We start from the raw sequence: 18,983 nt of genomic DNA, 5'->3' as shown, positions 1-18,983 counted from the left end.
TACCCAGAAAAATTATTTGAAGAGCAAAGAGATAACATCTTTAAGCTAGAAGAAGAGTTGAATGATGAATCAAGAATATTACAGTAGGAAGTTTGTTCTACAATAACAGTTAATGAAAGGCAACGCAGCAGGTCCCGATAATATACAAGCAGAACTACTCAAACTAATGGACAACGAATCAATAAAAATATTTACAAAGATACTCAACAACATATATACAAATCTGGAGAAATACCAACAGAATGGCTGAAGTCTGAGCTTAAGGCACTTTCAAAAACGCTGGACGGAAGGGCCACCCGAGAACTTTATCGTACCGATCTATTATCGTTATCGTACTAGATACTGGCATTCTATAAAAATAACAAAGTTACTCGTTATTTTGATATTTTAGAAACACCTTGTATACTCGAAAATATTTTATGGTTCTACGCATCATTAATTCCCGCATTTGAGAGGATGTTCGGGGACACACTATAGATTATTGCATAAATCAATAGAATATTAGTCATACTTTCAGTTCAAATTAGTCCATTTTTCTGAGAAATTAATAGTTTACAATATTTGCATTTTACTGCATGGATTGTAATGAAATTTTGGGAGTAGCCCAAAGCCCAATCTCCTAATTCAAAGTCTATCCTATATACTATGGCGCTTTTATCATGGGGCGGTTCTCACCACTTCTCGGGGATAGAACATTTTTATTTTCGAATTGCATGGAGCAAAAGGAAGAATTTAAAAACGCGCTCTATAATTTGATCTTATTTTTTTCACCCGTCCAACTTTTTAAAAGTAGAAATAACACTATATTAAGAGGTATTGCAAAAGAAAAACAATGCATTTAAATTCTGGTGAATGAGGGGTTAAATGTATGTACTTCTCATTTTTTCCTTAAAGTACATTAGTCATATATTTTTTTGCACCATATCTCGCTTAGTTTGAATGTAACCGATATTTAACGTGCTCGTTTTAAAGGCCTTTTCAAACACTACAAAAGCATGAGCACTTTGAGCATGCACCAAAAAACAAACTCTTTTTACCTACCATATCTCTTTTTGTATTATAAATAGAAAATTTACGAAGGAACGAAAAACGAAAAATTTATGTCAAATTTTGACCCCTTAAATATAGGCAACCCGTAACTTTTTCTGAAAAACGATAATATTCTTGTTATAGCCCCATCTTTAGGCTATATAAATGTTTTTTCAAATTAAATTTATCTTAAACAAGTTTTTAGATTGGTAGGGAAATGTATCGGGTGGGCGATCGGCCATGCTGGCCGCCATTTTGGATTTGGAAATGTCAAATTCCGTATTTCTATTTACCTATCGATGAGCTAACTTCAAGTTAAATTTCATTCGTTTCGGTCAAAATTTGCAAAAATGGGCCCCAAATAACCCCCCTCTTTCGGCCCCCCTTTGAGAGGTTTTTTTCAAAAGCTTAGTTTCTCGACAAAATTCTCTTAAACTTACTCATACCGAATTTCATCGAAATCGGTCCAGTAGTTTTTGCTGGACGGTGGCGACATACGTACATACGTACGTACGTACATAAGTACATACTTCCGACATGTTTTTTTAATTTGCTTTTTAGGCTCAGGGGGACTCAAAACGTCGAAAAAAAAAGAAATCTGAAAAAATTTTTTTTGCACGATCCTATAACTTTATCTATTATACTCATACTGCGTATGTAGTACGATAAAGTAAAAAAGAATGTGTGTGTACTTTGTACGCACGTAAGAAGTTATACTTCTATTATATGATTTCTTAAAAATAAATATACTTTAAACAGTTTGTTTTAATTTTTTTTAAACACCAAACTAATTTTGTGCTTACCCCTTTCAAAAAAATAAAAAAAAAGTATAGGGTTGCTCCGGATTCGAACTCAAGACCTCTCGATCTCTGGCCGAATGCTATACCAAATACGCTACGAGGACTGTGTCTGTATCGGTTCGGACGTACCTAATGACAATTCACGGTAACAAACAGACAAGGTGAAGTATAATAAATATACAATAAAATGTTTTAATAATACTCCTCTTACTCCTGAGGAAGACAAATCCAAAGACACAAAAATTATAATAAATATATTTACTAAAAACACTAATATATTCTTTTCACGCCTTTTCTTGCACTAATATATTTATATACTTCGTCTAATTTACTAACCGTTGCACGTCATCCACGTCATAGCCTGTGACGTCGCATGATACCAACACGAAATATTTGGCGGTAGGTGTGTTCTTTTTTAGAATCATTTTGCTGAGTACACTGGAATTACAGCCACTAGACATATTTTATTATATACGCGTAGAAATAATATTTGAAGATTTTTATTAATGTTAACCTAAAGAAATACACAATAATATGTTTCATTTAATTTGTATAAATGGATTATAAAGCGTTTTTATGAAGCACATTTGTTCGGAACACACTGTAACTGTAATCGAATTAAGGTGACATTTTAGAATAAATTGGTAACATTTATTTGACAGTTGCGGTGATGACACTTCATATTTGTTTATATTCTTTACTATAAGTATCTGTTCTATTATATTTACTGTTTTTATTATTTACGTTACTATAAAAAGATCCTCTACTATAAAAATATAGATTTCATCTAATTTTATCACGACTTGGAGTTGTTATTGTAGACATGTACAAAGAAACCTATCGGCTTTTCCCAAGAGTTCGGAGCCGTTTTTTAATAATTAAACAATGCAGTGCAAAAACGCTTGCACTGCAAATCTTAAATAATTATAACTTAATTCTTGTTCTCTATTTCTTAAGTTTTCATTTATTTACATTGAATATTAATTTGTTTTGTTGTATAATCCACGTTTACAATAATTATGTGATCTATTTGATTTAAAATGGATTCAGGATTTTCTTATACTTTGGCAACTAAGTCAACTTAGATCTCTGGCGTGAATAATGACGTGCAAAGGTAAGTAAATTAGACAGACTGTACATAACTTGAAAGATTTAGCAACTAAACGCCATACTGTCTGTGTGCGCATGCGCGCAGAATTATGAAATTTGACTCTCAATCGCGCCTAAAGAAGTATAACTTCAAAAAGTTCATATTCGACATTTAACTTACCAGTTAGGTGTCGTAAACCTTCCGTTTATTCTTCCTACAAGTTGGTCCATTTCTTCTTTAAGATCTTGGTATTCTTTTACGTCTGTCCGCGAGGGCACCGAAATTTGAAGTAGTGATACCTTTTCTTTATGTTCGGGATGATTTTCCAACAGCTTTTCAAAAGCTTTCAGTCTATGTACAAGTCCCTTCGTGTAATCTAATCTATCTACTCCGAGTATAATTTTCTGGTTAGTTGAGATCACTTTTGGTGCTTTTTCAGCTAATTCAACGAACCTCTCGAAAGGAATGCCGATAGGCAGAGGCCTTACTCGAACAGTTCTGCCACCATGTTCAACCAAGAGGTTCTTCCTGTCAACTCGACATCCCAAGCTTCTTTGGCAACAGTCAACAAAATTTATACAATAGTCAGTTATATGGAATCCCACCAGATCACAGCCGAGCATACCTTGAAGTATTTCGTCTGCCCATGGGAACAGTCTGTATATATCCCAAGGAGGGAAGGGAATGTGTAAGAAGAATCCCAATTTCACTTTTATTTCTTGTTCATCAGCTGCCTGTAACAATATTAGATTTTAATAAAAGGACATTAATCACTTACTATGTCATAATTTGCTAACAATTACGACTAAAATAAAGAATTTTACTAATGATATAACATAAGGAAATGTACATACAGTATGGTGCAAATGAACGGAATATATTCGATATTTCGTAATCTGGCGACTCAAGGAAAAATCCCGAAACAGGTCGATTTTTATTTTTAAATTCTGATTTTTTGGCATATATCTCATATTAGTGACGTCATCCGTCTGGACGTGATGACGTAATCGATGATTTTTTTAAATAGGACTAGGGGTCGTGTGACAGCTCATTTGAAATGGTATTAAATTCTCTATTCAGCAATATAAACATTGGCATAAGTGTTTATACAGGGTGGCCAAAAATTTTTTTTTGAATTATATTAATTGACAAAAAAAGAAGAATGTATGTAATTTATTTAATTCAAAATACATTTTACTGCTGTCAGAAATCCGAAAAAAATGTTTATTTCACAAATAAATATTGCTTTTCGCTTAAATTAAATGTTCAAACTTCCAAGAGGCAAGTGGTTGGCTTGGACATTGAATTTAAGCGAAAACCAATGTTTATTGGTGAAATAAACATTTATTTCTATTTTTTGACAACAGTAAAATGTATTTTGAGTTAAATAAATTACATACATTCTTCTTTTTTTGTCAATTAATTTAATCAAACAATTTTTTTTGGCCACCCTGTATAAATATTTATGTTAGTGTTTATATTACTGAAGATAGAATTTAGTAGCCTTTCAAATGAGCTATTACACGACCCCTCTTCTCATTTAAAAAAATCATCGATGACGTCATCACGCTCAGATATACAGGGTGTCTCGAAAGGAAACCTCACTTAGCTATATACAATAGTGCACACAAAAAAAGTTACAGCCCTTTGAAGTTACAAAATGAAAATCGATTTTTTTTCATATATCGAAAACTCTTAGAGATTTTTTATTGAAAATAGACACGTGTCATTCTTATGACAGCAACATTTTCAAAAAAAAATTTAAGTGAAATTTGTGCACCCCATAAAAATTTTATGTGGGTTTTGTTCCTTTAAACCCCCCCCAAACTTTTGTGTACGTTCCAATTAAATTAATATTGCCTCTTGGTACTTTTTCGATAAGCCAGTGTTTATCGGACATATTTTGAATATTTTTGTCCAATCCACCACATATTTGTATATGGTTAAGTATGATAATAGAGACCTGTTAATAATCTGAAAATTTATTTATAATTTACATTTTTAGGTATATTTTGAAAAAGAAGCCACATCTCGATAAAAGGTGACTTGTCAAAAAAAAGACTAAGAGGCAAAATTTTTTTAAAAACACTGTGTTTAACTAATGGTACCACAATAATAGTTTAATTGGAACGTACACAAACATTTGGGGGGTTTAAAGGAACAAAACCCTCATAAAATTTTTATGTAAATGTATTAAAAAAGAAGCCGCATCTCGATAAAAACTGGCTTATCGAAAAAATATTAGGAGGCAAAAAGATTTAAAAACGTTGTATTTAACTAACGGTACCACAATAATGAATTACTTGGAATGTACACAAAAGTGGGGGGGGGGGGGGGGTTTAAGGGAACAAAACCCCCATAAAATTTTTATGGGGTGGACAAACTTCACTATGATACATGTCCATTTTCAATAAAAAATATCTAATAGTTTTCGATATATTGAAAAAAATCGATTTTCATTTTGTAACTTCAAAGGGCTGTAACTTTTTTATGAGCACATTTATACTAAGGTAAGTTAGGTTCAATCGAACTATTTTTGTCCCCAGAATGTGTGGTATTATTTATGACCAATCTTTTCGGGACACCCTGTATAACGTCAGTCATATGGTATATATGCCAAAATATTGTAATTTAAAAATAAAAATCGACCTGTTTCGGGATTTTTCCTTAACATCGCCGGTTTACGAAATAACAAATTTACTCCTTTCATTTGCACCATACTGTATATATGTACAGGGTATTCACTATATTTTGACTCCCCTCTAAACTGCCTTATTTTCAGAATTAGAACAAAATGTCAAATACAAAAGTTACAAGATTTTTTATGTAATTTTCGAAAATGATAGTAGAAAAACAAAGAAGATGCAAACAAAATGGTCGCAGATGTTAACTTTGTTAATTTAAATAGAACGTCCTGTTAATGGTTACACATTTGAATATAATGTTCTGTAACGAACATTTCCATATCGAGTTTGATGGGTATATCTGTAAGAATAAGCTATATACTAGATATTTAAACTAACATTTAAATTAACATTTAAATTAACATTTAATACCATTTAGATTAATAAAGTTAACATCTGCGGCCATTTTGTTTTCACCTTCTTTGTTTTTATTCTATCAATTTCGAAAACTACATAGAAAATCGTGTACCTTTTGTATACTTATTACATTTTTTTCTAATCTATAAATAAAGCAGTTTACAGGGGGTCAAAATATAGTGAAAAGCCCTGTAGATAAATGCTTCTACAATTTATAAATCGGTAAAATTTGCTTCAAATTAATTATGAGGGAAAATAGGAAAAATTTCCTACATTAGGAAATCAGCACCATTTTCTAACTAAACAGATGAAGTATGTCGATGAAAATAATAATAGAAAAGTCAAAGAATTTTACAGATTTGACCTAAAAAAGTTCCCTTCTGGAAGATAAACTCTTCCTAAAAAAACTCCCCGGACCTGGACAAATCAATATTCACTTTACCTTGGTCCTTGAACTAAGAACCATTATTTTTTATTTACGATATTGACGGCGTAGTTTCTTTATATAGCTATGCGGGAATACTATAGACTATAGAAGAAAGGATATTATACAGGGTATCCAGAAACTCTACCGACAAACGAATACAGGAGATTCCTCAGATAATTTTAAGACAATTTAACCCAATTCACTTAGTCCGAAAATGCCTCCTAAGGGAGCTAGAGCTATTTGAAGATTTTGAAGATTTGAAGATGGCGTCTTGTAATTAGTTTTTCTTAAATACCTCCGGAACGCTTCTATTTAGAAAAACAAAAATTAGTATGCGCATTTATCTTCCAGAGATAAATCGATTCCATCCATTGCAAATTTCTAGTACCGATCATAGGCGTCCGTTTTGGGTAGAGCAACGGTTACTTTATCGCATAACTTTTTTGTCTTTAACTTTTAAGCATTTTTGACTCTGGATTATTAAATTGTGAGGTATTCTTGTATTGTCCAAGTAAAACATATTGTGGAATAGCTTTAAGCCGGTGAAATATGATATTCTTCAAATAAAGATATTTAGGTCAAACGTTTAAGAAGCGGCCCTTTGAACGCATCTGTGTTTTTACGCCCAGACCTCCCATCGATTAACAAGTTTCGTGCAAAACGATAGTAGTTTTAGTTCGGTAGCAGTGTAATGATTCGAGTGTTTTTGCTGTAATTATTTTGAATATTGGTTTAGTATTTCGTTTGGAGAGTGTAAAGTGTTGATTATTGTAATTTAATTAATGTGAATAGTGATGTCGCGCCCGTAGGATAATGTAAATATCGCGTACGATAACGCTGATATTGTAGAAATTGCCAGTGCTAGTGTGAATGTAATTACTAAAAAAAAAGTGCCCGTAAAGAAGATTCGAATGCATTTAAATGCTGAAACACAGCAAATATGTTTGAATGTATACAAAAATCTACGTACGAAATTCGGCTTCGATGAAACACTATTGGCACAAGCCACCTCTGGTTTAACAGAAATTCCACTTTCTACTGTATATAAAATAGTTAAAAATGAACCCTATCATCGCAAGAAACGATGTGACTACAAATTTTCAAGACCTTTAAATCCTTCACTTGTAAAACTATTGAAAACCACAATATACGACTGCTACAAAAGCAATGATATACCTACAATAGAAATAATAAGAAAGAAATTGGAAACAACCGGTCGAAATATGAACTGCAGTGAGAAAACTCTTTAAAACTGGATAAAAAATGGGCTTTAAATTAAAAAAAAAAAACTAATAAACGTCAAGCAATAATTATGGAAAGCCAAAGACTAATCAACAGACGTAATATGTACCTAGAAGAAATTAAATATAGGCAAGAAAATAGGAGAATTTATTATTTAGATGAAACTTGGTATGATACCCACGATACAGTAAAGAAAGGATGGACAGATGGTTCAAGCATGTGCATACCAGAAATGCTTGCAAATAAAGGCTCGCGGCTAATTATTGTACATTGCGGAGGAAGTGAGGGATGGGTTCCGAATGCTTTAAAATTATGTGGGAAGAAAATGGAAGATTGTAACGTTGACTACCGTAAGAATATGGAAGCTGACATTTTTGAAGATTGGTTTGAAAACTCGCTGATCCCAAACTTGGAGAAAAACAGCGTAATAGTGCTTGACAACGCTTGCTATCATTCCCGACAGCTCACTAAAATACCAAATACATCTTCAAAGAAAGCTGACCTGCAAAATTTTTTAATGGAAAATGATTTGTATTTCGAAGATTTTTACACAAAAAAACAACTTATTGAAGTTCTACACACGAAGCAATTTAGAAAATTATACGCTCTAGAGAGTATTGCCGAAAAGCATGGACACACTATATTGAGACTTTCCCCCTACTTTTGTGTTTTCAATCCTATTGAGTTAATTTGGGGACAATTAAAACCAAGTATAAGGCGTTCAAATACATTTCCTAAATTTGAAAAAAGGTAATTATTAAGAGATAATTAAAAAAGAAGTAGCCAATATTACCAAAGTAGACTGGCAGAAAAGAATCGCCAAAGTGATCAAAGTGGAAGAATATTATAAGAAGATTGGGCACTTCCACATTAATGGTGGAAATAAATTTATTATTGAATTGGGCGATGATAGTGACGAAGAAAATACGGAAGAAGGAGAAAATGAGTTAAGTGTATCAGTATTTTAATTGTTGTGTTGTGCAATTCATTTTCCAAGCATAAGTGTACTAATGAAAAGATTCGGTTAAAAAAATATTTTTAGATTTTGTATTTTTAATAAATAAAAAAGAGCGGGGACATGCTTGCATTTTGTGCTGAATTTTAAAAGTTTTAAACTGTATACCTAAAGTAATTTTAGATCTAACTGTGTTTTTATAAAGTTCTTTTAGTATCAGTAATTCTAACAATAACAAGATTAATTATAAAAGCTATTCTACATCAGTTATTATTGCAAGCATGCGGTAAGAGGGAGGTCCCTGTGAGGTTAAATGTTATTAAAAAATTGATAAAATTAATTTTAACACATACAATATTATGGTATTTACCTAAGTAGGTATAAATAAATATTTTCAACTACATATTTAATTACCAGAAAACACCAGCTGCCGGCCTAATATTAAAGAAGAACAACCCAAAGCTACAAATCTTACCTATTACACTATATAGATTGCTTGAACAATACTAAAAGGTATTCTTCTTTAAGTCGATAGGATACACCGTTTTCTAGAAAAATTGTTTTGAAAATTTTTCGTTTTTTAAATTTCAAAAAAAATTTTTCAAAAAAAAAACTCTTTAGAAAAACGAAAACTTGTAGGTTCAATATTCCAGAGATGAATCGATTTCATTAATTGCGAATTTCTAGCATCGGTCATATGCGTCGGTTTTGGGTAGGTCAACGGTTATTTTATTGCATAATTTTTTGTCTTTAATTTTTAAGCATTTCGACACTAGATTATTAAATTATGAGGTACTCTAGTAGTAAAAGTTCCTCTTGCTTCAAGTTGGTAAAATACGCCGTTTTTTTTTCCAAAATTTTTTTCAACTTTTTTTCAAATTCAAGATGCGAAAAATTTTCAAATCGATTTTTCTAGAAAACGGTGTGTCCTACAGACTTAAATCAAGAGTACCTTTTAGTACTAGCATACCTCATAACTTATTAATCCAAAGTGAAAGATGCTTAAAATGTAAAGATAAAAAAGTTATGCGATAAAATAACCGTTACCCTTACCAAAACGGACGCCTATGACCGGTACTATAAATTCGCAATGGATGGAATCGATTTATCTCTGGAAGATAAATATGCCTACAAATTTTTGTTTTTCTAACTAGTTACAAGACGCCATTTTCAAAGAGCTCTAGCTCCCTTAGGAAGCATTTTTGGTCTGGGTGAATTTGGTTAAAAATGGTTGTCTTAAAATTACCTGAGGAATCTCCTGTCTTCGTTTGTCGGTAGAGTTTCTTGACACCCTGTATAATACAAACTTATAACATTCACAACACAAATCAAGGGGTAATTGATACGCAGTTATGAGGGTACAGAGTAAATACAAAGATATTATGTCAGTAATTTATTTAGTATATGACAAATAACTGCCAATCTTGGTGTTAATTTCTATAAAGCAGATTTTTACATGTATTTAATTTTCATTAATATCATATAAATTAAATAAATAATTAATTGTTCTTTCTCTTGTGGCATTTCTATTCTTATTTTTTTCAGATGTGGGCGATCATCATCTCTATCTATGCTTTGTTTGCTGCAGGGCGGAACAACTTAGTGCTAATCCATTTCCGTATTTTTTTCTTCTTTTTCTTCTTCCTCCTTATAAGCAATTCTACTTGTTCATTGGCGGATTGATACTTCTATGGAAGGTCGTCACTCCATTTGCGCGGTCGGCCGATACTTCTACCGATTGGTGATTTATCTCTTACTATTTTGACTACACGTGTTTCCCCCATTTTGCCTATGTGGTTATTCCATTCTTTTTTCTATTTAGTGTCCATTCGTTTATACACTGTCCGTTACATTGTCTTCTAATTTATTCAGTCCTCTTTTCATCTCTCAGCGTATCTCCTATAATTCTTCTCAGATACTCTCATCTCTGCCGTTTCTAGTAGTTTTTGTGTTGTGGCTGTATCTAGTCTTGTTTCTGATGCATATGTCATTATTGGTCCTACACTGGCTTTATAAATTCTTGACTTCAGTGTTATTTCTGGCTTTATAAATTATTAGTGTTAATATGTCGGTTTCACTACATAGTGTTATTAAGACAACCTGCCAGTCTACTTGCGTTTTGTACCTACTTGATTTCTCACTTCTTTGTTCAAGTCTCCATAGCTTGACAATGTAATTCCAAGGTATTTTATTTTAATTACTTGTTTCATACCGACACCATCAATTTCTATTTTACATTTGGTTGGTTATTTACTGATTACTATTGTTTTAGTTTTCTGCGATAAAATTGTCATATTCAATTTTTTGCTTTTGTGTTAAATCTGTGGATTAATCTTTGTAAAGTATCTTCATCTTGGGCTATGAATATTGCATCGTCTGCGTAACAGAGTATTTTTCCTTCTTTGTTACCTACTCGGTATCCTCTTCCTTTGTTGACGCTTTTGACTATTTTTTAATCCATGATTAAATTGAAGAGCATAGAACTCAACTGTCTCACTCTCTTATTCTGCTGCCTATGTCTATGGTTATGTCAGTAGTTGTCCATATATCGCTACTCCGCTTAAAGAGTGTCATAACTCAAAAAATTTTAAAATCGGTTTTATTGCACCAACAGTTTAATAAAACTATAAACTTATAAAGGAAATAAAAAATGTAGTATGTCAAAGTGTGTAAATAATTTGTTTCTTTAGCTAAGCGCTTTCGACATAAACGTCATCATCGGAGCTAATGGTAAAATTGTAAAAAAGTACCGCTACAACATTGAGGTGTTATCATTTGCATCTTGTGAATATAAATATGAATTTTGGTTGGAAATGCTTTGTCCTCCGTACAACCCCAAACAGAAAAAATAGAAAAACGGCCACATTACACGTTATACAAACACACAACTTTTTGAAGTTATACTTCTTTACGGGCGTAATGACGGTGAAATTTTATATGGAAAACCTAGCGACCGGGCGCATGCGCATTATAACTTTGTTCTGATTGGATGTTCAAATGGCATGACAAAAATTATCCAATATGGCAGCTGTGGGACTGTGGTTTGGTTATAATGTATGCTTGTTGCGTTTTAAAATGTGTAGGAAGAGAAACAACAAACAAAAAGTTAGTTAATGCCTTTTTAAATAGTTTTCATATTATATTTTTGGACTTATTTACATAGAAGAGATGATTGTTGCATGCCAATGTGAAAGCTCATCAAACTGTGACTAATGAGTGCCGCAGATCTCGCTTATTCAAAGCTAAAGAATCTTTCACTGGTAAGTGTTTTATAAATAGTTGATCAAATTTTGTTATGATATTTGAATATAGCCACTTTGCACGACGCAAGTGATTGCGAAATTTATTAGTCGTTATACGGGCTCCGATACCTACCTTGAACCTACCAAAATACATAAGTAGTATGTAATACTTTTATTTACATAATTTGATTACCATCAAAATTTTTATCAATATTCACCTAATATATTGTTTTCTTACTATATGTTTTGTTGTATTTTTTCAATTCTAAATCATTTCAATTCAAAATCAAAATATTTTGATTTACATAAGTTAAAAATGTCAAAAGGTTAATCTGTTTAGTTAGACGATCTTCGCACATAATGACAAGCTGTCTCTGTGGCGAAGTTTTAATGCGAGTGAATCCCAATACAACGCAAATACCAGCCGCGTGGTAAGTTGGTTCGAATCCCAATAGAAACTTTTATTTTTTTATTTTTTTTATACATTTTATGATTGTAAGTATATTTCTTATATAATTTTATTTTCAGAAAATACGTATTTAGTTAAAAAATTTTCCGACAATTAATGTTCAGAAATCATTTGTGGCATTTTTAATAAGTTTGTGTGTGTTTTATTTTTTTATTATTTTAATTTTTGGCACTGTTTTAATAAAAATGTTTGAGAAGTAGTAAGTATAAATTAATTTAATATTTAAATAAAATATAAATAAAAAGTATATTAATTTCGTTTATAATCATATAATCATATAATAGAAGTATAACTTCTTACGTGCGTACAAAGTACACACACATTCTTTTTTTCATGGCATATGTATCACCCATCCATTGTTGGCCTAGTAGAAACAGCTGACTAGGTCAGTCGGCTGTTTCTACTAGGCCAACAATGGATGGGTGATACCTATGGAAACAGCTGACTGACCTAGTCAGCTGTTTCTACTAGGCCAACAATGGATGGGTGATACTTATGCCATGAAAAAAGTTTTGTGTTTGTGTAACGTGTAATGTGGCCGTTTTTTCTGTTTTTTTCTGTTTGGGGTTGTACGGAGGACAAAGCATTTTCAACCAAAATTCATATTTATATTCACAAGATGCAAATGATAACACCTCAATGTTGTAGCGGTACTTTTTTACAATTTGACCATTAGCTCCGATGATGACGTTTATGTCGAAAGCGCTCAGCTAAAGAAATAAATTATTTACACACTTTGACATACTACATTTTTCATTTCCTTTATTCATTCAAGTGTGTACAAACTTATCAGTCTTTCAACTATTTATAAACTTATATCTCACAAAGTGCCACGTCTATGGATCAAGTATTTATCGTTAGATGTCACTAGTGTCATTATACGATTATCCAAAATCAACGACGCAACGAACACAAACAGTGTCATATATCGACTTCTGCAAAGCATTTGTCCATCTAAGATGTGTATAAAGCGTCGTTTGTCAAGTTAAGATAGTATATGCCATTACTTTATTCAAAACAATCTGCGTATGTGTTCAAGAAAAGTGACACATTTATCACTTATTTATCTTTCTTTTTGCAGTATTTTGTGTTTAGTGTTGTTACTTGTACTTAAATACATCGTTAAAAAGTATAAATCTATTAACCAGATAATAATAATGACATTATATTCTGTACTGCAAGTGTCACTTTTGATAAAAAATATTTCGTAAATTTTTCGTTATTTTATCTGTATAATGTCACAACTCAATTTTTTTTTAATAATTTTAATATACTTAATACGCTATTTTATAGCGCTTCAAAAACCATTGTATCTGACTAAAATAGTTATTAGTAGTAATTGCACAAGAGCTCTGAAATTATTGAATTTTTCCCGAGTGACACTTTTCACGAAGTGTCACGAGAGCAAAAATTCTATATTAATTTCAGAGGTCGAGTGCAATTTGTTGCGATTATTTCATGAATAAAACTGTTCAAAACCAAAATTTTATTGTAATTTATTTATGTAAGTACCATTAAACACACAGTTTTTATAAATATTTGACGATTGAAAGTCATCACTTTTATAATTTTTAAAACATTAATTGTCATTAATGTCACTGAATGTATTTTTTCGTAGCAACGAAGGACATCTGACGTAATATACTTTTTGCACGATTGATCATTTTTGACTGTTTACCGTGACAGATTTTACGTCAGTAGGTGACATTTACTAGCAACTCGACGGTAAGTAATCCAACTCGACGGTAAGTAATTCACTTACCGTCGAGTTAAAAAATCTCTTAATTTTAATTTATTTTTTGAAAGAATAAAGAAAACTAACGAATTATTTATTAATATTGAAACTTATGGTACAATTTCTTGAATTATTTAATGAAATCCCACTTGTTTGGGCTGTGGTTTCACTTCTAACAGAAACTCCTGCAGAATCGCATACATTAGTAGTATCCAACATTTTTTCTCTTCAAATACGCGATCAAAGTTGAAAACTTGGAAATATCAATGCCATCATAAAGAAAAACGGTGGATTTAATCATTGAATATTCTGCCCAGAGGCTTCCAGGAGCTTTCAACTGCATATGTCTTTGAACGAAATATGCCAATAGAGTCTTTTCTTCGATTCTTAAATTCTTGCCTTCGCACCATTTTTTAAAACTTTGGTAGGTATTTTGATAACGGATTTTGGATTTTTCGGGAATAATTGCGGAACACCCTTCTTCCCAAGCCTGTTCAATTTCTTCAAATTCACTTTCGGTCATATTTTAATTTATAATAATCAAAATTGTACTTCAAATTATTGACAACTAAATAAAAACTCAATTCTCCATTGTTGTTATGCACCCTAGTTACTACCTAACAACCAAAGTATCTATCTTGATCAAATGAATAAAACTAGTCAATATGACGAAAATGTTTAATTTTATAATTTATAATGGTATCAATCGTGCAAAAAACGTTATAAGCATGTCGAACGTTAAGGGTAACCGATCTCAGACAATAATTGGAGTCGTCGCCCCGCTCCTCCTCCAAACAATTGTCTTTGATCGGTATAAAACCCTTACCGTTCTCCATACTTAATATACTATAACGACGGGAGATTATCAAACATTATCGATTTAATTCAGATTTCTGTAGCTTTCTATTGGTCAGAATCTCCTATGAATGAAATAATCAGTAGTAATTGCACAAGAGCTCTGAAATTATATATTAATTTCAGAGGTCGAGTGCAATTTGTTGCGATTATTTCATGAATAAAACTGTTCAAAACCAAAATTGTATTGTAATTTATTTATGTAAGTACCATTAAACACAAAGTTTTTATAAATATTTGACGATTGAAAGTCATCACTTTTATAATTTTTAAAACATTAATTGTCATTAATGTCACTGAATGTATTTTTTCGTAGCAACGAAGGGCATCTGACGTAATATACTTAACGACGGGAGATTATCAAAAATTATCGATTTAATTCAGATTTCTGTAGCTTTCTATTGGTCAGAATCTCCTATGAATGAAATAATCATTGTAATTTTAATAGTTTTTGTATTAAACCCAAAAATGTTGTAGGACAAACTTTAAACGTCGTTTTCTCGAAACTTTGCTTTTTTGAATTATGACACTCTTTGAGCGGAGGTGCGATATTCTGACTTCCATTTTGTTGTTTTGGTAGATGTTTTCAACGGTCCTTATGCTATATAGGGGGACTTCTCTTTTCTCTATGATACAGAAGATGGATTACATATTATCCATCCAAATAACTTTTCAATCAGGAGATACGTGCTTCCCGATTCCATCTTACCATTAACCTTCCCTTAGTTAGATGATCAATTGGAAGCCAAGCCTGTATTATTTTGATTTTTCATTATGTGCCCCAGATAACCAAACTCTTGAGTTTCTATCGTGATCAAAATTTCACATTCCTTCCCCACTGTGCGCAGGATTTTCGCATTGCTAACTTCGGCATAAGCCTATAACACCACATCTCACAAGCATCAAGTCGATTCAGAGTTGCCAAAATTAGTGACCATGCGTCCATTCTGTAGCACAGAGCTCTGAATATGTAGTATTTCAGTAGACGGCATTTTTATGCTCAATTGTTAGGGAGAATATTATACAGCTCTTGTCCATATTGGAAGGAACTAGAAAGAACCAATGAAGTCAAGTATCTAGTAGAGTCTTCATTGAGAGATCTCGCCTAAGGCCTTGTTCAGATAGGGCGGTTTGCCAACGTAAACGTCGCGATTAACCTGTTTTTCCCCTATTTTTCTTGGTATTAGGGCGAAACTTCAAAGGTGGCATTAGGGTGAAATCAAGTAAAACAGGTAAACCGCCCAGTCGAGGTTGGCAAACCGCCTGCATATAAACAAGCACTAAACCAAGAAGAACAAGAACTTCTCCGTGAAGGCTGTATGATACTATGCATTTTCTTACCAAGAAGAACAAGAACTTCTCCGTGAAGGCTGTATGATACTATGCATTTTCTTGTATCATTTCTAATATCGTTTCTGATATCGTTTCTTGTATACCTTTTCTTGTATCATTTCTTGTACGTACATTTGTGCCCTGTATGACACTATGCAAGTTCTTGTATCGAAAACTGTATGAAATTCGGCACGTGATTGGTCGAAATTTTGTTTGTCACCCTGTCACGTTACATTGGTATGGTAGTACTGCGTCTACAGCTGATTTTAAGGATTTTATAAAATTTATAAACTTTTAAAAACAAATATTTTAATGTTATAATAACTAGAATTTTTTAGTTGACTGTTGATTATTTGTGTTTTGATATTTGTGCTAAAATATTTGCATTATAATTATCTTCAGTTTGATCCAAATTGGAACTATTGTATTTTCCTCTATTAAAAAATTATGCAATATGAAACCCAAAGTTATTCTAAATATATGGTTATTAGTAGAACAGTAGTCCATACCAAACGGTATAATAAGTATCAATAAAATATTTATAAATAATACCTACAAAACACAAATAAATTCATTAAGACATAAATCATAATATGATCTCATTTTCAGCCGCCATTATGACATTTAGAAGTTTTACCAGCAGGTTTTACGTTTTTGCTCTTTGCGCAGAAATTGGCGCAGTTATTGTACAAGAATCTGTGCCTGACACAAATTCTTGTATCGTTTCTGATATCGTTTCTTGTATCTGTGTATGACACTATACATTTTTTTGACATATCAGAAACGATATTAGAAATGATACAAGAAAATGCATAGTGTCATACAGCCTTGACACAAAATTGTAGGTTCTAAGGGCTTGTTTATATGCAGGCGGTTTACCAACGTCGACGTCGCGGTTTACCTGTTTCCCCCTATTTTACTTGGTATTAGGGTGAAACTTCAAAGGCGGCATTAGGGTGAGATCAAGTAAAACAAGTAAACCGCGCAGTCGACGTTGGCAAACCGACATCATATAAACAAGCGGTAATCCAAATCTTAAACTAAAACAAACGGTAATGAGTAATGAGTGTATCTTTATGAATATTATTGTTTGTACTTGGTATTTAAATTTTCCTTTATATTACTTCGTTTAAACCTACTTTATTTTGTATACAGTATATAATTGAAAATACTATTAAACCACCATGTTGTTTACGCATGATTTAAAATGATTCTGTGTATTTTTTGATTAAGTGCAAATCCAGTCATAAACTATTCCATTCTCAACAAGATAATCAATGATATGACTAGAGCTGTATTCTCGGGAAATTCCCGGTACAAATTTCCCGTGAAATCGGTAAAAAATCGAAATCCCGATTCCCGAGAATTCTTACAAATTTCTCGGGATTTTTTTAAATATTTTATTTTAAATTATGAGCGGAAGTATTACTAACTCACAATGAATAAATGATTCTGATACAATTATTATCTCTGTCTGCTTAATAATCATTTTAAATTATTCCACTTCTTAATAGTACATTATATACCGCGGGACTGAAGTAGTACATTTAATCCTGAAGGTAAAGTTTATGGCCCGACCGCAGGGAGGGCCATAATTTACCTGAAGGATTAAATGTACTTCAGTCACGATACTTTTCGTACTTCCGGTATGATTTTATTAATTATTTCAATAATTTCAATCAGTTTTTTCTCTCTTCAACTCATTTAATAAACTGTCTTTAAAATAAGTTACCATAGTAACATTGCGTTGTGACAGTTATAATTTAGAAACATTGTCATTACTAGTGTCATTGTAAAGAAACATTGTTATTGATAATAATTATTGGTATCATGAGTGAAGAAGGTGTATCTGATATTGATAAAAGAGCAGCCGAAGTAGGTGAAGAATTGTTACCACCGAAATCTAGAAAACTATACGAGCAGCAGTACGATGCTTTTAAAAAGTGGTGCCGCTTAAAAAATGTGAGACAACCTACTGAAAATGCGCTGTTAGTCTACTTCGATGATAAATCAAAAGCGGTTTGTGCCTCAACTCTCTGGGCACATTACTCAATGCTGAAATCGGTTATTAACATTAGAGAAGATATTGATATAAGTAAATTTCCAAAATTATTAGCTTTTTTGAAGAGAAGAAATGAGGGATTTAAGCCAAAGAAGTCAAGAATTCTCACGTCTGAGCAGGTAGATCAGTTCTTACGGGAGGCTCCGGATGATAAATATTTAATGCTTAAGGTAAATTTGGAAATTTGTTTATATTCAGAAATTTTAAGAAATCAATTTTTTTGTAGGTTGCACTTATTTTGGGCGTTGCGGGAGCTTGTCGTGGAAAAGAGTTGGTTGATTTAGAAATCGACGATGTGAGAGATTTGGGCGATTCCTTCCTAATTGCGATTAGAAACACCAAAAATAAAATTGACCGAAATTTTGTGATCAAAAATTCAGAAAACAGTGCCATCAGTTTTGTGGCGATATTTCGGAAATATGTGGCATTGCGAAAGACAGGGACAACTCATTCAAAATTTTTTGTTCAATACATCAACAAAGAATGTACTACGCGAGTAGTAGGAAAAAACATGTTTGGTACAATTCCACGGCAAATAGCAGCTTTCTTGAAATTAGAAAATGCGACGTCTTATACGGGACATTGTTTTAGACGCACATCTGCGTCTTTGTTAGCTGATTCGGGAGCAACAATATATGGTGGTAGCTGGATATTTACTATACTGGAATGGGGTTTGTTTAACAGGAAGGCACTATGTACTCATA

At 32.3% G+C, this 18,983-nt stretch overlaps 1 protein-coding gene across 5 annotated transcripts in view; it reads right to left on the bottom strand.

The window, feature by feature from the left end:
• The window catches only part of LOC114324193 (uncharacterized), a 208,811-nt gene that overhangs the window by 20,565 nt on the left and 169,263 nt on the right, over positions 1–18,983 (bottom strand). For all 5 annotated transcript variants that reach the window (XM_028271956.2, XM_028271954.2, XM_028271958.2 and 2 more), the window contains one exon: positions 3,100–3,653. In XM_028271956.2, the coding sequence (XP_028127757.1) occupies positions 3,100–3,653 (554 nt within the window). The remainder of the gene's footprint in view (positions 1–3,099; positions 3,654–18,983) is intronic.

Source organism: Diabrotica virgifera, chromosome 5, assembly GCF_917563875.1.
Source record: "Diabrotica virgifera virgifera chromosome 5, PGI_DIABVI_V3a".
NCBI classification, from domain to species: Eukaryota; Metazoa; Arthropoda; class Insecta; order Coleoptera; family Chrysomelidae; genus Diabrotica; species Diabrotica virgifera.
This window is presented reverse-complemented; position numbering and strand designations above follow the sequence as displayed.